General features: G+C 49.9%; 7 protein-coding genes and 5 non-coding genes across 12 annotated transcripts; 8 read left to right on the forward strand and 4 right to left on the reverse strand.

Moving 5' to 3' along the window:
• Positions 1–85: 85 nt before the first annotated feature.
• bfr1 (putative nuclear segregation protein (Bfr1)) lies at positions 86–1,910 on the reverse strand (the record flags this gene model as incomplete). Its single annotated transcript, XM_033561058.2, has 3 exons — positions 86–301; positions 367–1,554; positions 1,782–1,910. 3 exons carry the CDS (start codon positions 1,908–1,910, stop codon positions 86–88), a joined length of 1,533 nt encoding a protein of 510 aa, XP_033416949.2.
• Positions 1,911–2,443: 533 nt separating this feature from the next.
• Positions 2,444–3,296, forward strand: ALT_7865 (DNA-directed RNA polymerase core subunit RPB5; the record flags this gene model as incomplete). Its single annotated transcript, XM_033561057.1, has 3 exons — positions 2,444–2,539; positions 2,617–2,699; positions 2,771–3,296. 3 exons carry the CDS (start codon positions 2,444–2,446, stop codon positions 3,294–3,296), a joined length of 705 nt encoding a protein of 234 aa, XP_033416948.1.
• Positions 3,297–4,410: 1,114 nt separating this feature from the next.
• ALT_7866 (phosphatidate cytidylyltransferase) lies at positions 4,411–5,875 on the forward strand (the record flags this gene model as incomplete). The annotated part of the gene is made up of 2 exons (XM_089600335.1): positions 4,411–4,457; positions 4,513–5,875. The coding sequence occupies 2 exons, from the start codon at positions 4,411–4,413 to the stop codon at positions 5,873–5,875; spliced, it is 1,410 nt and encodes a 469-aa protein (XP_089455228.1).
• A 350-nt stretch (positions 5,876–6,225) lies between these two features.
• Positions 6,226–7,675, forward strand: ALT_7867 (histidinol-phosphate transaminase; the record flags this gene model as incomplete). Its single annotated transcript, XM_033561055.2, has 3 exons — positions 6,226–6,311; positions 6,369–6,542; positions 6,613–7,675. The coding sequence occupies 3 exons, from the start codon at positions 6,226–6,228 to the stop codon at positions 7,673–7,675; spliced, it is 1,323 nt and encodes a 440-aa protein (XP_033416946.2).
• A 2,108-nt stretch (positions 7,676–9,783) lies between these two features.
• ALT_7868 (putative integral membrane protein Pth11-like) lies at positions 9,784–11,463 on the forward strand (the record flags this gene model as incomplete). The annotated part of the gene is made up of 2 exons (XM_033561054.2): positions 9,784–10,145; positions 10,218–11,463. The coding sequence occupies 2 exons, from the start codon at positions 9,784–9,786 to the stop codon at positions 11,461–11,463; spliced, it is 1,608 nt and encodes a 535-aa protein (XP_033416945.2).
• A 1,636-nt stretch (positions 11,464–13,099) lies between these two features.
• ALT_t158 lies at positions 13,100–13,191 on the forward strand. The gene is given in 2 exon segments: positions 13,100–13,137; positions 13,156–13,191. It is a non-coding gene; the product is annotated as a tRNA-Tyr (tRNA).
• A 467-nt stretch (positions 13,192–13,658) lies between these two features.
• Positions 13,659–13,749, forward strand: ALT_t159. The gene is given in 2 exon segments: positions 13,659–13,696; positions 13,714–13,749. It is a non-coding gene; the product is annotated as a tRNA-Tyr (tRNA).
• Positions 13,750–14,125: 376 nt separating this feature from the next.
• ALT_t160 lies at positions 14,126–14,216 on the forward strand. The gene is given in 2 exon segments: positions 14,126–14,163; positions 14,181–14,216. It is a non-coding gene; the product is annotated as a tRNA-Tyr (tRNA).
• Positions 14,217–14,375: 159 nt separating this feature from the next.
• Positions 14,376–14,466, reverse strand: ALT_t161. The gene is given in 2 exon segments: positions 14,376–14,411; positions 14,429–14,466. It is a non-coding gene; the product is annotated as a tRNA-Tyr (tRNA).
• Positions 14,467–14,702: 236 nt separating this feature from the next.
• Positions 14,703–14,788, reverse strand: ALT_t162. Its single transcript is given in 2 exon segments — positions 14,703–14,738; positions 14,751–14,788. It is a non-coding gene; the product is annotated as a tRNA-Tyr (tRNA).
• A 465-nt stretch (positions 14,789–15,253) lies between these two features.
• ALT_7869 (baculoviral IAP repeat-containing protein) lies at positions 15,254–18,051 on the forward strand (the record flags this gene model as incomplete). The annotated part of the gene is made up of 3 exons (XM_089600336.1): positions 15,254–15,379; positions 15,438–15,734; positions 15,931–18,051. The coding sequence occupies 3 exons, from the start codon at positions 15,254–15,256 to the stop codon at positions 18,049–18,051; spliced, it is 2,544 nt and encodes an 847-aa protein (XP_089455229.1).
• A 281-nt stretch (positions 18,052–18,332) lies between these two features.
• Positions 18,333–18,989, reverse strand: ALT_7870 (U4/U6-U5 snRNP complex subunit SNU23; the record flags this gene model as incomplete). The annotated part of the gene is made up of 1 exon (XM_033561052.1): positions 18,333–18,989. One exon carries the CDS (start codon positions 18,987–18,989, stop codon positions 18,333–18,335), a length of 657 nt encoding a protein of 218 aa, XP_033416943.1.
• Between the last annotated feature and the right edge of the window lie 2,211 nt (positions 18,990–21,200).

The following is a 21,200-nucleotide window of genomic DNA, read 5'->3' on the forward strand; positions in this document are numbered from 1 at the left end:
ATCTAGAATGTCAAAAAGCACCCGCTGATGCAATGGGATGTGCATGCGATGGCGTAGATCGAGTCTACATCGTTCGTGTTTCTCTTCATGCCGTGTCCTCAATCGAAGCCTTCTGGAGCTCCTCGGAGACATCGGCGGTGGCATCGTTCTCCTGCTTCAGCTCAGCTTCGGCGGAGACTTTGCCATTGACACCGCTGTTCTCAATAGCGACCTTCTTGGCATGGTCGGTGGCACGCTGGCTGTCAGAGTTCGCCTCTTCCTCCTCCAGACGCTTGATCTCCTCCTGAGCCTTCTTGATGTTCTACACAAATCAGTCAGCACATCGAAATCGCCTGCAAATATCTCTCATAACTATTGTTAACTCACCTCCTCAGTCTTAGCGGCCTGGTTCTTCTTCCACTCGGTGATCTTGGCGGCAAGCTTCTCGACAACAGCAGGAACATCGGACTGGTTCATAGGAGGGTCGATCTTAACCTTGGCAAAGTCCTCAATGACACCGACATTGAGGTTGAACTTGGTGGGCTCGGCAGGAGTTCCGGGGGCAGGGCTGCCATTGGCGGTGCCCTTCTTACCCTTCTTGCCCTTCTTGCCGCCGGTGCCGACGAAGTAGTCTTCCTCGCGGTCCTCCTTCTTCAGGACCTTCATGCCCTTGATATTGGAGTCGTCAACGGTACGACCGACCTGAGCACGGAAAGCGGAAGACTGATCCTTCTTGTCATCGAGACCAAGGGTGGAGAAGTCGTAGGACGGGTTGAAGTGGCGGATAAGGCCTTGCGCGATGAGAATCTCGTCGGTGTAAGCGGGACGGGATGCCTCCTCGAGCTTCTTGTCGGCGATCTTCTTTCTCTTTTCGCGCTCAAAGGCCTCACGCTGGGCCTTCTGCTTCTCCCGGCGGATCCTCCAGGCCTCGTCCTCATACTCCTTGTACGCCTTGCGGGCCTTGTAGTAGTTGTCCTTGATCTCACGGATGGCAGTCCACTTCTTCTGCTGCTCAGCGTGCAGCTTAGTGCGCTCGTCTCTCAGGGCGTTCAGATTCTTGAAGGCACTGTCCTGTTCGGCCTTGATGGCATCGAGCTCCTTCTGGATCTCAGTGTACTTGTCGCTCAGAGCCTTGGCTTCGGGGTTGTCGAGAGTCTTCTTGAGGGTAGCAATCTGCGCCTTCAGGTCGTTGATGACCTTCTGCTGCTCGTCTAGGCCGGCAAAGTTCTTGCGCTGCTTACGAAGAGTCGAGATGTCGGAGAGAGCCTTGCGCTCGTCCACCAAGCGGAGGGTACCAGAGTCGACTTGCTTCTCGAGACGGGCGATTTCACGGTCAATGTCCTCGACATTCTTGAATGGCATGCGAGTGCGGGAGTTGTTCTGTTCGGTGATCCGGGCCTTGAGGGTCGACTCCAGAGCATTGATCTTCTCCTGGGTGCTCGTTCTTGAGGCCTTGAATCCCTGCTGCTTCTGACGAATGGAGGAGAGCTCAGCACGAAGTTCCTGTTGTCTCTTGGCTGCGGGCGAGTCCTGGTTGTTAGGCTTGGCGCTCTCGATCTTGGCCTTGATTTGGTTCTGCGCATAGTCAGTATCTTTAGATATGTTATGCAGTCTGCAAGTGGTCGTATACACATATCATTAAAGCAAAAGAGGAAATGATAGATGTGTGAGGGTCATTTTCCACAGAAGGAGGGGTAGAGGTATGGGAAGAAATAAAAAAAGAGGCACGTTGTGCGGAGCATGAAACAAACAACAAAGCAATAAAACAATGGACGTTATTAATTGAAGGAGACCCCACATACCAATTTCTCCTGGACAGCAGCATGCTCCTTTTCAGCCTGAGCGAGATCAGCCTTGAAAGCCTCCTCGTTGGGCTTGGTCGGCCTGGCTTTCTGCTCCGTGGCAGGAGCGGCATTGGCGGTGGCAGCCATGACTTTTTGAGAATTAAAGAGCGGGGATGAAGGAGGAAGAGATGAGTGAGGAGAAACTCAAAAGTGAGCCGAGATTGATCGTTTGGATCAATCGCAGAAAGACGCAGCTCAGGGGAGTGGGAAGAAAGGAGGGTAAGGTAGTAACACGAGAGTGATACACAAAAATAATTGATAATTGACAGGTAGGCGGAAAGTTGGGGAAGGGGACCGAGAACTCGTGCCTCTCTTCTTTCCCTGGCTCACTCTTTTTTTTCCCTAGCTCTTCTATGGTAAGCCTGGCCTTTACTGGCGTCTGATTCTCTTCTGGTTGGCGGCGCTTACCATTGGCGCTCTTAGCGCAGGTCCGCCCGATTTTTCGAGAACTTCAATCACTGACAGTCTCCAAATTCCTACTTATCGACCAGTTTTCTTCCATACAACTCCCGTCTGCGCCTGACATATTACTCGGCGCTCTCTCCGAGATAGCATTTCTTTTGCTTGTTACAATTTTTTCCTGAGGCAGCGGACAGGCGCGGTTACTTCAATTTTCAGCCATGGATGAAGAATACACCAGCTCCGCGGAGGCCGACCGCGAGATGACCAGACTTTGGCGAACCTGGAGGACGGTATTCGAGATGCTGGCGGATCGGGTGAGTTTCTCTGAAACGTTTATTTGTTTGCGCTATGTTGTCGTGCGGTTATGCTTACACGATTGTTCTGCTGCTAGGGGTACGAAGTCACAGAAGAAGAGATTCAAATTCCCCTAGATGAATTTAGACAGAAATATGCGGATCCTGTGGGATTCCCTGAGTACGCGACTACCCTGGACCTCTTTTGAATCCCTGTTCAATTCGTCTAACGCACTTTCTTCAACCATACAGCCGCACCAAGATGAAAATCAGCGCTCGTCCTACAGCAGCCATGCAAGCCAAATACACACCTTTGCCCACCCCCGCCAACCCAGACCCTCAACCTGACTGTGGTACTATCTATGTTGAGTTCTGTGCCGATTCCACCGGTGTCGGTACCAAGCAAGTTCGAGCCTTCAATCACTTTGTTGATGAGAACAACTTTCACACCGGAGTCTTCATTACTCAGACGCCAATCTCCCCATCTGCTGTGCGCCTACTGAGTGGTATCCCCGGTCGTATCTGTGAGCATTTCCAGGAGCAGGATCTACTGGTCAACATCACTCGTCACGAATTGGTTCCCAAACACGTCCTGCTGAGCCCAGAGGAGAAGAAGAATCTGCTCCAGCGGTATCGATTGAAGGAGTCGCAACTGCCTCGTATCCAGGTCTCTGATCCTGTTGCGAGGTACTTGGGTTTGCGGCGGGGACAGGTCGTCAAGATTATCCGAAAGAGTGAAACCGCCGGTCGTTATGCCAGTTATCGCTGGGTAATTTAATCGCGCTGGACTACATCAGTACGCATGTCTTTTCGAGCGACACAATCGTTCGCAGAAGACCTTTTGTGCGCCTTTCACATCTTCATGAGTCGGTTGCGGAAGAGTCGAACTGGAGTCCTCCGAGGTTATATTTCTGTCTCTCGGCTCTGCTTAGAGGACCAGGGTCTACGTTTTTCAGTACAATTCGTTGCGCTCAATGAGATGCGCTCGGAATTGATCTTGAATTGAAACTACTATTATACCCTCGGATAACGAAACCAAAGTTGGAGAGTCTTGTTGCGTGGTAACGACGGCAATCAGTGGTTGCAGGAAGGGGACCAAGAAGGCACAAAGGAAATATTGAAAAGTTCGTCCACTTGTACGCATTATGGGCAGCATGGCGCATGGGCGAAAGAGAGACTTCAATTTTGGTCGGGAACTGTTTCGTCACCAAGCTTTCTTCATTCTCTTTGTGATCTTATGTATGTATGCAAGTCCGTCGTTTCTTATTAGATAACCACTTTAAGGTATAGAATCAGTTGGAATTCTTACAAAGGGCTTGGATAAATAGCAGATATTCATATTCATTACTTTGTCCCTACCCTCGGTTTTGAGAGGTCCTTTTAATGCCTCAGGCCGCAAGAGCCCCACGGATAGCACAGCCGCCAGCACTGGACAGGCCGAGAACGCTGCCGAGAGTACGTCAGATCGTAGAGTGTGCCGCCCCCGTGATTTAGGTTGAGTCTGCTTGTTAGTTACCTACTTGATGTTTCTCAAATAATAAATTGCTTGTGATCCTCGGCCATATGTACCATCTTTTTTATTGCGCAAATTCTTCAATAGACTCTCAATTCTAATCTGATCTTTGTTCTTGAAGATGTTGGTTTGAGATTTTGATTTCAATTGCTGTTTGTTTTTTGACACCGTCGCTGCCACTGCTATACACGTTCCCCTTCATTCTCCTTCATCGGAATCGTTATGATGCAAGAAGTGACCGTAAGACCTTCCCACGTTTATCACTTAATCTGGTCTCGGCTTAGCAAGATGCTAACCCAATTTCCCATCAGGCTCTTTTTGCAAAGACTCAGTCGGGTTCTTACCTGCGTTTACGCTCTCTTTACCCGTCAATCCCGCGATGCTCCCGAACCCGGCCTTCTCTACGCTCTTTTTCCAACGACTCTCGTTCGAGTTCATCAATCGATACACTCTTGCCGTCCGGTAACCTTGATTCCTTAAGAAGAAACGCCAATCCTTCCAGCCATGGTCTCTGGACGCCGTCGCAATCTACAGCTTCGTTCTCTACTTCCTCTTCGCTCTCGGAGCCAGCGGATTGGGACGAGAATCCAAATCTTTCAATCTCTGCCTTTTCAGAATTACCGTCCAAAGACTTTGGCGTCAATCAGCATATGATCATTAATCAAGAATTCAAAGAGGCCCTGCGTCAGATTCTGTGGCAGTTCCGCGCTCCGATCCGATATGCTTTCGCCTACGGTTCCGGCGTCTTCCCTCAGTCCGGCAGTGCAGCCGGGTCCAGTCAATGTCACCCATCGGCCCCGGCAGCGATTCAGAATATGCAGCAGGGCAAGGGCAAGATGATCGATTTTATCTTTGGAGTATCATATACTCAGCATTGGCACGCACTGAACCTGAGTCAACACCGTGACCATTACTCCGCATTGGGGTCTACTGGGTCTTACATGGTTTCCCAGGTACAAGACAGATTTGGGGCAGGCGTATACTTCAATCCTTACGTGACGGTTAATGGCACGCTGATCAAATACGGAGTCGTGAACCTCGATACCCTGTGTAGGGATCTTAGTCAATGGGACACATTGTATCTCGCCGGACGGTTACAAAAACCTGTGAAGATCCTGCGCGACCACCCCAGGGTGCGCTTAGCCAACCAGATTAACCTCCTGTCTGCGGTCAGGGTAGCGCTGCTGCTATTGCCAGCCGAGTTCAGCGAATTCGAGCTGTACACAACTATCGCGGGAATCAGCTATATGGGAGATCTCCGTATGTCACTCCCAGCGGAGGACCCCCGGAAAGTGCGGAATATCGTCTCGGGCCAGATGGCACACTTCCGGCGGCTATATGCACCTCTCATTGAGAATCTTCCCAACGTCACGTTCAACGACAGACGCTGCACGGAAGAAGATTGGATCGACGACCCCAATGCGAACGTGCGTCTTACACAGGACATGGACCCGGTGAAGCGGGGCAATATGGTACGGCGGTTACCTGAATCATTCAAGCAGAAGTTGTACTTTCAGTATCAGTCTCGATTCGAAATTCCCCGAGTCGAGTTCAACAGGATGATGAAGGAGAGCAGCGACAGCGACTCGGAAGTAGTGCGACGGAGGCAGGGCGGTCCATTCGAGCAACGAATCGCGGCCGATGAGAACCTCAAAAAGGAAGTACAGGCGTCAATAATGAAGACGATTCGTTGGCCAAGTACCGTTCAGACCATCAAGGGTTTGTTTACTTCAGGAATCAGCAGAACCTGGCGCTACTTGAGCGAGAAGCAAAGCAAGTACAGAACCTCAGGCCGGAAACCTAAAGCTTCATCCGAGGAGTCTCCTTCTTCAAAGCAAGAATAGACCTCTTGAGCAATTCATCTTGGGTGTCATCAATACACGGGTGGTACGGATTGGCGATTCTTGGAATCCTAAGGCATATCGAGGCGTTCTTCGATTTTTCTTCATGAAGTACATATGTAACTACTATCCTCGGTCACCGGCTACATTCACATCATTCGACATACAATAAACAAGATTTATAGAATAGTCTACAGCAGTGGGCCGGATTGATTGAGTCATTCGTGCAAGTAGTCGAGTCAGGATTCCGACACCGGATTCCGGAGGTATCATCTTCTGTCTCCCCGCTATCCCCCCACCACTTTTTTGAACTCCAAGAAATTCCTTGTTAGATCATCATCCAAACCATCACAATGGCTCCAAACTCGTCGCCATTCGATCTTTCAAAGTGCGCGCGGCCGAACATCTTAAGGTTGCAACCTTACCGATGCGCAAGAGAGTGTGTTTCCCCAGGATCATCCCTTGCAAAAGTCCGTCACCAGAGCTAATGAGTCAGTGACTACAAAGATGACGGGACGAACATCTTGCTCGATGCAAACGAGAACGCCTACGGCCCAGGACTTGCGCTCAATTCTGAAGGCACGCTCGAGAAATCCACAGTCAATGGAGGCTCGTCGGGGTCTTCGAAGCCGGAGATTGATTTCCTGGGCTTGAACAGATACCCAGACCCGTAAGCTCAGCAATTTCCGCGGTCGCATGCAAACGCAACCCATTCATACTGACATGATGTATGATCGCAGACACCAGATCGAATTGAAGAAGTTGTTTTGCAAGTTTCGCAACACCCACGTTCACACACAGAAGGACCTGGGGCCGGAGAACATGTTCGTAGGTGTCGGGTCCGACGAGGCCATTGACGCTCTTTTGAGATGTTTCTGTGTTCCTGGAAAGGACAAGATCCTTACCTGCCCTCCTACGTATGGCATGTACGCCGTCAGCGCGGAAGTTAACGATGTCGAGATCGTGAAGGTACCCCTGGACGTCAACAATGGCTTCCAACTGCAGCCGGACAAGATCAACGAGACGTTGTCTGCGGATCCGTCGATCAAAATGGCGTACATCTGCTCGCCTGGTAACCCCACCGCGAACCTGATCAAGAAGGAAGACATTCAGAAAGTGCTGGAGCACCCCACCTGGAACGGGGTGGTCATCGTGGACGAGGCATACATTGACTTTGCGCCCGAGGGCTCCAGTCTTGCCGAGTGGGTGACAGAATGGCCCAATCTGGTCGTGATGCAAACTTTGAGCAAGGCCTTTGGACTAGCAGGCATCCGACTTGGCGTTGCATTTACAAGCCCGGAAATTGCCCGGCTCCTGAACAGCCTCAAAGCCCCCTACAACATCTCCAGCCCGACGAGTGCAATCGCGACCGCCGCCCTGTCGCCCGAGAACATGGCCGTCATGCGCAAGTACCGTGAGCAGATCATCGCTCAGCGCGAACGAATGTTACAAGAGCTCCCCAAGATCCCAGGTGTGGGTCGTTTCCTCGGTGGACAGGAATCCAACTTCCTTCTCGTAGAAATGCTCGACAAGCCTGCCAGCGAAGGCGGAAAGCCCAGTAACGCTGTGGCCTTGGCGGCCTACGAGGCTATGGCTGAGAAGCGGGGCGTCGTTGTCCGGTTCCGGGGCAAGGAACTCGGATGTGAGGGCTGTTTGCGGATTACTGTAGGAACAGAGCAAGAAGTCACTCGGTTCCTACGGGAGTTGAGAGCCGTGCTAGATGGTCTTTTGAAAGGGGTGGAAATCAAATCGGTCAGGGACGAGGTGAACAGGGAGAACCAGGCCAATCAGGTTGTTGCCTGATTGTTCAGGATAAAGCAACTCTAATGGGATTCTTTTCGGCTTACTAGATATAGATTATGAGATTCATATGAAAGCTACATGGTATCATTCCGCACTGACATCCCCCGAATCGGAGGGAAAGGTTGTATAATATAGTCGAGTACCACATTGTATCTTTTATCTCCAAGACATGGACAGTGTGACCAGGTAGAGAAACTAAGTTGTAAAAAGATAAACCACGGCCCAATCCTGCCTGTCTGTCTGTACATTTGGCCTAGCACAAGCATGGATCGGGAATATTAATCTGGGGTGTGAAACGGTCGATTCTCTCCCCTGTCCCATCCTGGTCAAAGTTTCTCGTGCGTCTATGGTAACTCCCCTTCCTCTTGTCCGACTCATGTACGGTTTAGACTTCAGAGTAACATCCGCCCTGTCAGCTGCATTCCACGTGGAGAGGGGCAAAGACGGTGGCACAGAGCCAGGGACTGCAAAGGAAAGCTCTGAAGCAATATCAGTTGAGTTTATAATGGATGGTATAAGTTACATTCAATGATGGAAACGGTGGATCTCCATTTCCAGGCGACATTGCACTTAAAACACTTGTTAAGAGAGCTAAGGGAGTACCTTAGTCTAGTGGTATCGCAAGAGACCAGATCATAGTAGAGTGTATTATGGCGTCGGGTAACATCTCCACGAAAGCAGCTTAGTCTATGGGGTAATCAGTCTAGGCCAATCTGGCTTGGTTAACATGCAATCAACAATAATAACAGTCTCGTTATCATCAACCTAGGCTTTTGCGGTGTTTATTATCATGTGTTTACTCGTCCATCCCTCAGCCTCTTATCACGAGTAGTCCCGAGCCATCCCATTGCGGATGATCCATGGATCAGCGTTTTTTCAACGCCATAAGAAGTGAAGAAAACAGGAGTATCTACAGAAAGCATCCCCGGGGTGCCAGTCACGTCATGATCCAATGTCCGGTTTCCATCTCATCCTGGGTTGGTGGTTGGATGGTTCGGTTTCGGTGCCATCACCTGCGTGCCATCGTTTATTCGTCTTGGCTGCGCCCATCTTGGCCCGTACTGTTAGCCTTGAACTTATCTCCGACTTTCTCTCTCCACAAGTCTATCTAAGCGAGTTCCCTGTCTTTTGCCTCCCGTATCTCACTCTGTCCCGCTCGATGCCCAGCATCCAATCCCAGTCACCGTCTCTCAAATACCCGTTCTCATATCAGGAGGCTATCACACGAGCTTCTTAGCTAATGGTCAGTGACCACTCAGCAGGGGCCAAGTCTTCCCCTCCCAATCCCCGGCGTTATCTTCGTGGCTTGGTTATCTCTGGCCCTTAAGAGGTAGATAGTATTTGCTAACTGGATTGAGTCTGGGTTCTCTCAGTTTTCGTTGAGTGGTTTTCTGGTACCATAGCGATGAGGCAATGACAGACTCACCGGCCAGTGTAATCTCCACCTGCGCTCATCGCGCTACTTTACCTTGAGATCCTTCCAGCTACCCCAGGGCGAGAGAGAGTCGTGGCGTGGCTTTATTTATTTAATATTCACTCTCGACTCTTCGTTGGATTGGTAGCTTGTCCAAGCTCTCTTCCTTGCTACCTGAGTAGGTACCTAGTTATATATCAACCGGATCGACGCTTTGAAAACGGCGGTGAATCCGAAGCTGCCTCTCGAGCTCTCGCGTCATCTTTGTTCCCTTTTGTTCTTATACCAACGATATATTAACGATAGCTGGGACCTTTGTACTCTACAACTACTATTATCGTCATTATTGCTTCAGGGACCCTTGGTTCTGGGGTACTTTTCCGCCGTTGTTTCATCTCCATCTATTAGAACCCACCCTTACTTGACCCTTAAGTATCATCGCGTGAAATTCTCCGTCTTCTCCCCTCCGATCTCTTAGTTTGCCTCCCCCACACTGTTTCCCCGGAGTTAGAGCACGTGCGCTTTATTGACTGTGGTCCCTCGATGGTATTCAAGCTGAACGATGTAAATCAATTTGAAGCTATCCGATTCACACCGCAATTCTCCGGGACCTCTTATCGTCGATTGACCCTCATAAGAAACGCCTTTGCCGTCTGTTGATCCCTGGCCCCTCTTCGGAGGTGGCTCAGCGGCCATGGATTTATACCAATCGATGCTGAACACACGAGGGATCTATTCGCAGACGCCCCCGGACATTCGGACACGGTTTGATGATCACCCCACACTCCTGGTGAGCTGGTGGGCGACCGGATTTTCTCTGGCGTTCATTATAACCCGTGTCTGTGGTCGCTATATCCGGACTGAGCGGTTCTTCCCAGAGGACAAGATGATGATGGTTAGCGTGATTCCGTTGTTGATACGGATGGCGCTGGTGCATGTGGTACTGCTCTATGGCACGAACAATACCAAGACGGCTGGCCTGACTGAGGAGGAAATACGGCAGAGAGAGATTGGCAGCAGGCTGGTCCTTGCCGCTCGAATATTCTATGCGATTTTGTAATACACCTTGCCCCCGAATTTGCGTTCTTGGTCATTGCTGGTATACTGATGATTTACTTCTACGAACAGCATTTGGATCGCCAAATTCACCGTGTGCGAATTTCTGAAACGAGTTGCAGGGATGATCTGGCAACGGTCACTCCGAATATTCCTCCAGATCATTTACTACTTCCTGGCGTCGACATTAGTCGCAGTGCTGATTGCGACTCTCGTTGAATGTCAGCCTTTCGACCACTACTGGCAGGTTGTTCCGGATCCAGGGCCGCAGTGTCGCTTGGGCTATGCCAATCTGATCACGATGGGGGCATGCGACATTATCACCGACCTGCTTCTGGTTGCCTATCCCATTCCGATCGTCTTAATGACGCATATGCCGATGAAGCGCAAGGTGGTACTCGCAGTGCTCTTCGCCTTGTCTCTGATATTGGTTGGGATCACTTGCTATCGCGTTCCATCGGTCATTTGGCACCACGGATCGCAGCAGTATCGATCGCTTCTGGCGTCGCTGGAGATCCTGGCCGCGACCGCTGTCTCCAACGCGGTCGTCATCGGCTCATTCGTCAGAGATAAGGGTGTTAAGAAGGCGAAGTTCAAGAAGGATGTTGGTTCGGCCTCGGTGAGCGAAAGTATGGATCACAGCTCGACGCGACGTGCCACTATTACCTATCATCAATGGGGCAGCGACTCGGATCTTGCTGGAGATCTAGGGATGCGACTGGCCCCTGACCTTCACTCCTCGGACAACAAGGTTCCCCGTCCAGCTCCAATCGCCGTGCCCTACCATCCCCTCACGGCCCAAACGGGGGCACTGACCCCGAATTGGTCCTTTGGCAACAAGTGTCACTCGATGGGAACAGACGACGACATAACGTCTACAACTGGTAGCTTGGAGCTGAAAGTCAGCCCTCATGAGTACATCGAGACCAACAAAACCCCTCACAAAAAGTTAAATGATGCCGCCCTCTCCTCCCCTAGCAAAGTCTCCATCTTCGATGTAGGTGGGCTACTGGACGACACCCCAACGCCAGGGTCTCACAACTCTTCTGGCGAATCGACACGCCATCGCGAGCTGAGCTTTGGCTCGCAGCAATATCGCAATGGTAGCAGAGCTTTCCTGCAGGACGTGGGGGGCTTACTCCCCCCATCGAACACAAGAAATGGCCGCCGACGGGGCTCGAGTGTCCACTTTAGCGACTCTGCAGATCCCCCCGTGCCTCCGTATCACCCCCAGCGGGATACTCACGCGCCCATTCTGGAGAGGTCGGATGATGTGGAGCTCCAGGATGTCGGCGGTCTTCTCTCGAAAGAGACATGAGTCTTTTGACACCTGAATACGACGCGATCTACTGTATGATAGCATCATGGCCTACTTGCATTTTTTGTTCATTCTATGGGTTACACTGTGTGATTTAGCGACGGCGTCGGCGTGTGGTGCTTTGGGCACTGCTTTTGGGAGTTTTGCTGGATCAGCGTGAAGTCGGGGCTTATGACCTGACATAGAAATGTTACAACCACCGGCACTTCGCCTAGTTGTCAGGAGTATACATGTCTAGTGCAGACCAAACCGTTCTCGCCAGAATAATACCCCTTGAAAACTATTAAGCCCATACATTCCTTCGTTTTCTTAGTTTTTGATATCATATTCCACTTTAAGCAGTGGATAGTGTGTTGATGCAACCCTTTTTCGCATATGGGCAGACTCGGACGGATCTAGGGATTAGATACTTTCTTTGGATGGTGTATGCTTTACAATGACAAGCTCTGGTTGTCTGCGGCCAAGCTAACTGCTCAAAACCATGGATGTTTGAAACCTCACATGAGCGATGTCCTTCCTCTTAGACGGTCTGATTAGTACTAATACCACGTATGCTTCCGATACGACCCTCGTCGATTTGTCTGTTCTTTTCTTTGTCGTGCTTTTCCTTGGCACCTTTAGGGGTACCGCACGGTGCGTACTTGGCTTTACGTATCAACATCAAACTCTCGGCCTCGCGTCCAGGCAAAGTGTGTCAATCAGACGACTGTAGAGGCCGTGATGTGCCTCTTTGCTACAGCAATATGATAGATATACGTATGCCACGGCCTGGCTCGACAGAATCCAGCGGCCTCAAGGATTGGCTTGACGAGCTTCGCCCCCGCAGCTCGCTCTGTCTCCTACCCATACGTATTCTGAGGGACGACGACTACTAGGGCACGAGGCATATACTATATACTTCACTACAAGTATAACGAAGCTCCGGATGAATAAATATATGCGCACGCAATGCCGGTCAGTCCCGTACTGTTCGCTGTTTATCCCACCAGGCAATGCAAACAGCAACGATCTCCAACAGACCGGAAGATGACGAGGTTCTGCGCAACAATGAAGAGACAAGGGAATTAGTGAATCGCATACCCTGTAGGTGGAACTGCCTTGGAGGAGAAGTACTGCGAGTACTGCGATTACTGCGAGTATGACTCTTGTCAGGCGAACGGATGAGGAAATTGATAAGATGATATATACCTGTCAGGTCGGTTCGGTTTTGCCCAATATTCGTGATACAGGAGAAATAGTTTGGTGTTCTGGACTTAAGCTACGTGTACTATGGAAATTATAGGAAAGCAACGTCTTGCGCAGACGATTTCAGCCTAGCTCTCATTGTCCAGGTTGGATTTCGCCGAAGATGTGGTATCCAGGCCCGATGCGCTCGCAGTTATATATACTTCACGCCGGGGAAAGGCGACTACTCTGTCGGTTAGCATTTAGAATCTGGATGACATGCGAAGAGAATACCTAGCAGGAATGAACAAGATAATTCAATGAACACAGCATTAACTTATCAGTGAAGACCTCGTGCTCGTTTATCTGCTACGGTGAGCCTCCAAAGAGTAGACGTTAATACTCTCTCTTGCAATCACTGAAATTCCTAGATCCTATAGATCAAAGCAACGCGGAGTATATCACGTCTCAACCCCCGATGGTCTAGTTGGATATGGCGTTCGGCTGTAATGGAAGAATAACCTTGTAACCGAAAGGTCGCCGGCTCGATTCCGGCTCGGGGGACGACTATTTTTTTCTTCTTTTTGTTAAATATCTCTAACCGTTCCCCGTTGCGGAACATCGACTATCTACCAACCACCTTTACCCCTTTAATTGGCCGAAGCGCCTGCGTGGAAAGATTCATTTGAGACGAAATGGGTCTATCCGTCCCAAGTACCCTGAAAATATTGAAGTGACCAAGTCTCTGCCCAGTGATTTACTCCATACAGGTGGAAGCATATAAGATCCCAATTGAACTACTGTTGCCGTCGAGTCGATCTAAGCGATACCTCGCGAGGATTTTATCCAGCTATCGCACGGCTTCCACTCTCCAGTTTCTCCCAGTCACTACATACCAAGAATCAAACAGGTCCGAGGATGGTTGAGCCTGCCCAATGCTGGCACTGACTACATAGCACCAGCACCCGATTCCAGTCTCACGTCAGATCCAGTCTTATAGGTACGAGTAACCTTCCTATTCAACCAAGCAACCCCCGATGGTCTAGTTGGATATGGCGTTCGGCTGTAATAGTTACTCTCATTGGAACCGAAAGGTCGCCGGCTCGATTCCGGCTCGGGGGAGGGTTAATCTTTTTGCTTTGATTCTGATCCTGTTTGCTCACTAGATAGTCGTGTGTTTTGTGGGTTTTGTGGATCTCAATATCTCAGCGACCTGACGCCAAGGAGTACGGTGTGTCATATGTGGCTAGGGTAGGCGGGTTAAGGCCGCTTTTCACTATTTATTATAATTAAAGGCTTGTTCTAAATTGTTGATCTGTCTGTCTTGCATTTCATAGACGACACCCGCCTCATCGCTCCAAAACTAGCTGGGTATTCTTGGCTCAAAAAGTTACTTCCAAAAGGTCCATCCAGTCTACAGAGGCTGACTGAGTCTTTCAGAATCCGAACTACTCTGGTTATTGAGTTAAATAAGCCCTTGTCCAACACAGGATGGAAACCCCCGATGGTCTAGTTGGATATGGCGTTCGGCTGTAATAGTTACTCCCATTGTAACCGAAAGGTCGCCGGCTCGATTCCGGCTCGGGGGATAATCTTCCTTCTTTCCATCTTTTGTCTTTTTACTGCTCCTTACGAGTAAAAATGGAGACTGAATTTGAAAATGAAAATTCCCCTCTTTCTTGCGGGATGCTATCTCACACGGCGCATCCAATGATGATTGGCTATCAAAATTCCAACAAAAAAGTACCTCCCCCGAGCCGGAATCGAGCCGGCGACCTTTCGGTTACAATGGGAGTAACTATTACAGCCGAACGCCATATCCAACTAGACCATCGGGGGTTTGGTGGTTGTAGAGTCGGAGAAACTGTGACTCATGAGCAGTCCTTCCGTTCAATCATCCGCCGTCGCCTTTTGACAGGCTTTACGGCGTCCGATTGTTCCAAAAGATTTCGTTTCGTGAAGTGGACTGCTTCGTATGACAGAACTTATAAATGTCACTCGAGATTGGCTGTTTTTCCTGTTGCGCGAGGTAGATGCATGGGAGTCACGCAAACGAAATAAAAAAAAATAACAGATCCCCCGAGCCGGAATCGAGCCGGCGACCTGTCGGTTACAATATTCCATTACAGCCGACCGCCATATCCAACTAGACCATCGGGGGTTTTCTTGGCATTTTGCCAAAAAAAAAACGCCCAAACAAATAGAAGCCTAGCCGTTTCGAAGTCCACTTGTTGGGGGCGTCATCTGTTCCGCTGCCGTATACAGTGCATATCGCTTGTCGGCCCCAATATATATAGAACAAAAATACCGAGGATGCCTCTGCGATACTAGTACATGCAAAGCTCCTAAACATGTCTAAACTACCCCGCATGCAAGGCATGTAAGTAGAGTAACACATTATTGTGCTGAGTGACAGTCTGATCACGTGCGGTCGTTTCATTACGGGGTAGCGCGTCCTTTAACCCAAACAAGCCAGTAAACAGAGCCCACTCCCTCGACGACCACCACTTGCGACCGGAAACAACAAATCGACCGACTTGAATAACTCATGTGCCGTACATATTTTGAATTTGAAGGGGGCCTTCTTTTTTAATGCGATCTCCTTTTTGGTATAATGATTAAGGAAATGGAGACTTTCGCCGCCCGTCTCGCCAGCTTTGATCTGGTTCTCCATCCTGAACGACGACGGACATCGAGCGCAAAGTCCGTCAAGCCGATATCTTGGCCTCATAGTAGGCCGTCGCCTGCAGAGGTACTACCTCTCTTTGATATCTGTCTTTGTTGATACAATAGCTGACACCTAGCTAAAGCTAGCGCATGCAGGATTCTACTACAATCCCTATGAGACCAACCCCGATAACACAACATGCTACCTATGCCAGCGCGCGCTCGACGGGTGGGAATCGGAGGATAACCCGATTACTGAGCATCTTAAACACTCAAAGGATTGCGGATGGGCTATCATGATGGACATCGAGCAGCACAGCTCAAATCCAGCTGAAATTGAAGATCCAACAAGCGACAGGATAGCGCAGGCAAGACAAGCCACTTTTGGCGATCAGTGGCCACACGATGGCAAGCGGGGCTGGGTTTGCCAGTCTGAAAAGGTAGTGTTTGACATGTTCTCAATTCCAAAGCGCAGTTTATCAGCCTCTTGAACTTGCAACCTAATATTTTGTCCATGGCAGATGGTAGAAGGTGGATGGTACTTTTGCCCGACTGAAGAGAGCAATGATCTAGCCAGTTGTGCTTACTGTAAATTGTCTCTCGACGGATGGGAACCCAAAGATGACCCTTTGTCAGTGTCTCATCGCTCCTTCCCTCTTGATATTCACTGACTTGCCTAGTGAGGAGCACTACCGACGGTCGGCCGACTGTTCGTTCTTTGTCTTTGCACAGCCTCCTGGCAAGAAGTCAAAATCTTCCCGATCAAAAAAGTCGCGCGTCTCAAAAACATCGTCTCGTCTCTCCACCCAATCTACAGTATCGGAAGCGCCCATCACCGAGCTTGACAGCCAAATGGATGAGGATGATGCTCCCCAGCCGCCAACCAAAACGAAAGCCTCAAAGAAATCATCGAAATCCAAATCGAAAACCTTGAAATCTAAGAAGGATGATATCCTAGAGCCTGATAACCAGATGGACTTAGACACCACGGAATATGCCCAACCTGAGCCTGCCAGGCCCAAGCGGACCAGAGGCAAGAAGAGGTCTAGCGATGAAATGGACCTAGACGAGTCTAACATGGCTATTGTCGAGGGCATTCATCAATCCGAACCTCCGACCAAGAAGAGAGCGACAAAGTCGCGCAACAGTGCTACTCAGCGAGAAGACAGCACTCGCGGTGATGTTGCTATCGCAGATGTGCATGGACCGGACGAAGAGGCTTTGTTCGAAGCTGAATCCAAGAAGGGGCGTGCGGCCACCAAGAAGAAGACATCATCTAAAGGTCGGAAGGTTTCAGAGGATTCATTGGTAGCAAAGGCAGCTCCGGAAGCTCGCTTACCGCGAGATTCCGAGATTGATGCAGCAATTGAGGCCGAACTTGAAGTCGGCGAGCCTATGGTCGAAGAGCCTCCCGCGGAAACACACAAGCCTTCGAAGAAATCGAAGTCCAAAAAGAAAACAAAGAAGGCGGCAGAGGAGCCACCCAAGGTACAGCATGATACTGTCGAGCGAAACGCAGAGCAAGAGTTGCGCCGAGTAGACGACGATGAATTCATTTATAGGCGGACAAGTGACATTCAGTTGCCAGCCGAGCAGCCGAAACCAGCTAAATCCACTACCAAGCAGAGAAACTCCAAAGAAGCAAGGCTTTCCGAAAAGAAGATATCCGAGTCACCCAAGAGCCGCCCAGCAACTAAAGTTGACTCGCCAGAAGTTGACGCCGAAGCTGATCGCAGGCACCAAGGGTCTTTTGTGTCAGTGGAGGTAACAGCAAGGAAACCAGAGCAAGACTTGGAACCCGAAAGGAGAGATAATGGCTCTCAAACGAAGAAGGCGACCAAACAGTCCTCGACCAGCAAAACGAAGAAAACTAGTCACACAAGGGACATATCTGCGGAGCCTCTGGAGCCTTCAGAGGCTGAAACTCCTGCCTCCGAAGGGCCTGAAACAAGGCATAGCTTGGAGCCGGAGGCAGCTTTGCAACCCGAACAAAAGACAATTTTCCATCACAGTCAGGACCATGTACAAGAACAAGAGCAGGACCACGAGGACAACATAGAGCAAGACAGGGAGGTAGATCCGGAGCCTGAGCCGCAGCTGGAAGCCAACGAAACGCCTGTCCGTCGCCGGTCATCCAAAGTTCCCCCGAAGACGGCCGAGAGATTTAGCAACATCCCCCAAGAGAAGCAATTTGCCAAGTCGATTGCGGAAACTCTAACGCCGAATTCCCATAAAGCGCCACAAGCTAGAATAAACTCTGACCGACAGGAAAGCGATGCGGTGTCGCCTCTCCCTTCCACTTCGAAGAGTTCGCCATCTTCATCACCCCAGTCTTCCGATGCTGAGAACCAACCACCAACCATACAACCATCGGCTCTAAGGACGCAACTAGCATCACCGTCCAAGGAGAAAGCGGTTCGCATTCCCTTGGTAACCAGTACGCCCTCGCCGTCCAAACGAAATGTGAACTCTGGCGCACTCAGGAGTCTACACCCCTGGACACCTATTGACATAGACGAAATTCTCTACGCCTCAATGAGTGATAAGGAGAACGTGGATGTAAGGGCTGCTCTGAACAGTATCAAAGGAGATCTTACAAGTCCCGAGAAGAAGATGACTGTAGAAGAGTGGATTTACTGGCATGCTCGGAACGGAGAAGAAAAGCTCAAGCGCGAATGTGAGAGATTGGTCAGTCAGTTCGAGAAGGAAGGGGCCAGAGCAATGCGCGCACTGGAAGGGATCGAGTGCATTGACTGAAACATGGCGTTTGATTTGAAGAAGCTCGGTGTTATAGGATGGGAACAATGGCTCTCTGTTTTAGCACTTATTTTCTTGAATGTATTCCTGGACGCGATATCTCTGAAGCGAATCTGCAATATCACAGCGCGGTAAATGCAAAATTCCTGTCTGTTTTGACACTAAGAACCCAGCCCCAAAGAAAATCCAAATAAAACCAAACGCCTGGGTATCTGCAAAACTTTTGTCCCTTCCAATTAATTGAAGTTTCTCGCATGTGCAATCCCTCTCGACGCCTTGTACTATGCGATAATGCCAAGTCGACCTTCCCAGGAATCTTCCTCCTGCTTGATCCCATTCTCTCCATTTTTCCGACGCTTTTCGTTCCTCTTTCTTCTCTTTTCCTCTCTCTCTTTGGCCTCTTGTTCCTCCCTCTCCTTCAATCTTTGGCCAAGATCCAACTGCCAGGCCCGCCGTTCTTCCTCCTCCCTGACTCGCTTCTGATGAGCCAGAAATCGTAACCGCTGCCGCACATCCTCCAAACTAGCGCGAACCACCTCGCCACTCTGACCCGTCGCAATCAAGTGTTGCTTGCTGTTCAAATGCTCCACCAGCTGCAGATTATCCTTGAAGGTAAGATCACAGTCGGAGCAGTAGAATCCAGCACCGCGACCCCTTTTTCCCACTGCCGATCCCGCTGGAACGATCGTCGTCTTGCCCACCATCGAGGCGACATCGAGGCGCTGTTTGCGCGAGGTTGTTGCCTCGAGAGTGCTGTAGTCCACCGGCGCATGCCATTTTTTCCCTAGCAGTTTTGCCTCATAGCGCGCCTTGCCCTCTTCTTTGCGCTTTGCTTCTTCATCTGCGGCCTTTTTGGCGTATTCTTCTCGGTCCCATGTTTTGCGGAAGGCGGTATCTGATGAGGGGGCTCCGTATGCGGTGTTGCCTTTGCCGGACATTGTGAGGAGGGTTTGGTGGGTAGTCTTCTAGTGGGTTTGCTCAGGCGGTATTCTGTATCTTCCCTTCGTACGAAGACTGAGGTGATAATCCTCAAAGTATGAGAATCGATAGGATTGCTGCGACGATGGGAGATGAAGCTTTCCGCTGTCATGATGGCAATAGATGTCCGGAAGTGGCGGGCGGTGAGGCGGTGGCTGATGGGGATCACATCACCACCAAAGAACGAGGGGGAGTCCGTCGCGTCCATTCTTCCTTCCAGTCTGTTTTTAATATTGTTTAGTAGCATCTGCTCGAGCTGTGTATTTACTTTTCTTAGTTTCACTTTATGGTTGTTGTACAGAGGGTGTGGGATGAATGGCGCATTGAGACGTTGGTCGATCGCGAATCACTCCTACCTATCATCTCGAATTCTTGACGCCGACAGGAAGCCCAGTGAAACAGGTCATCGGATTCCTTTTTTGGGGTAATGTCGGTGCCTCAAGTTGCTTTAAATAGTCGCAACACTTCGTATTGTCTGTCCATTCCTTTCTGTTTGTGTCTGAACAGCCACCTTTCTTTTGTATTAAGTTTCAGGCAACACCTTTGCTCCAGTAACATATAAGTGTTTGTGTTGGACTTAAGTATTGTTGAAGTTGGCTCTGGCTTTCTCTCTACTTTGACTCTCAACGAACCCATCCAAGCAATATGCAGGCGGCTAAGCATTCAGTCATGGACGCTCCTTCGGAAGGAGAATATATTTCCTTTGAACACGCTCTTATGGCTCTACCAACAGAGCTGCATTTACAAATCTCTTCGTATCTTTCCTATCCCGACGCTTTGGCGCTCAAACACACCTGTCGTCATTTCTACTATCTTGTCTATACCGGCGTTCATCTTAAAGTCGACTGGCTGGTCGAGCGTTTTGAGCGCAAGCTCGAGTGTCCTATGGAGAAATGCTCCTTTCGGACAGACGAGTCGTTTTGCAATCCAAGGATCAGGGGAATCATGGAACGCCGACGACGACATTTGGAGTGTCCCCGAAGAAGAGGAGGATGTCTCGTCATCGAAGGGAGGACCTGTCAGAAGGATCTGGTCCCGATCTGGCTGAAGAGACAGGGCCGGGTGAAATTCTTGAAACATGCGGGCAGGGAAGGTCTGTCGGCAGTCCCGTGCCCTTCGTGAGGCCTTGAGTTCGGTCGAGCTCCTGTGAGCGCTGACGCTGAGTCCCTTCTAGTGCTGATCCATGGTTTGATCTTCCTCTGCGTCAGCTTGTTATGGAATCTCGTGAGGTAGACTCGCCGTCCGGATGCTTCCATGCGAAACGTCTGCTCACTGCCACAGGTGGTTTTATCGTTGATCAAACGAGACGCGCAGCATCACTTTATAGTAAAGACAGCTGTGACTGTACAACTCATCGTCAAAGTTTTTACGACAGGACAACCGGCAACGATATCCATTCAATTGCCATACCGCTTCGTCAAACTTCAAATCCATGTGAACAATGGGAACTGGCTATGATGGGGGAGCACTTCTTCATAATCGGTCGATCACTTAACCCGGGTTGGCTTTCGAGGAATGAGCGGCATTCGACAGTGTCCAGAAGAAGTCGTGAAGGCCTTTATCTTGCGAGCAGTAACCGAAGAACTCCAGGCGCTCGCATGCTATAGTTCAACAGAAAAAGCCTCAAGCGATTGATGAGAGCATGAATCAAGGCCTCGTGTTCCTTGCTAGTGAAATCATGCGCAAATTGCCTCCTTTCCCGTATATCGGTGTCACGCCTGGGAAAGGTGGAGGCGAGGCCAATCTTTCATGGCGTCCTTGTCATCAGCATCGCAACGAAGCGTGAGCTTTCATCTAGCCCATATCATTCCCTTCTTGACGCGAGTTCTGTTCGAGATATATAACCATACTTTTGGCATTCCCATAACCGAGAATGTCTCGGTCTAACATTCTAGCCGTTGGGTGGTTAGCAGTGAAGATCTATCGCTCGAAGCATTGCAATTCTCACAATGACATTCACGCCTCTGGGTGTCGTCTTGCTATCTGAAGGCGAGGAATGAGATGTATAGATAGTCATTCAGGTAATATCTAATTTAATATATAAATATCATATTGTGAAACGTCTTTGTCCTGAGTCCAAGCATCTTGAATACTGGCTTGGCTGCCATTTCCACTTCTTCACCCCGACCAACGAGCACAATGCCACTGAACAACCATTGATTATACTACAT

This window comes from Aspergillus lentulus (genome assembly GCF_001445615.1).
Source record: "Aspergillus lentulus DNA, contig: Alt16, strain: IFM 54703, whole genome shotgun sequence".
NCBI lineage: Eukaryota > Fungi > Ascomycota > Eurotiomycetes > Eurotiales > Aspergillaceae > Aspergillus > Aspergillus lentulus.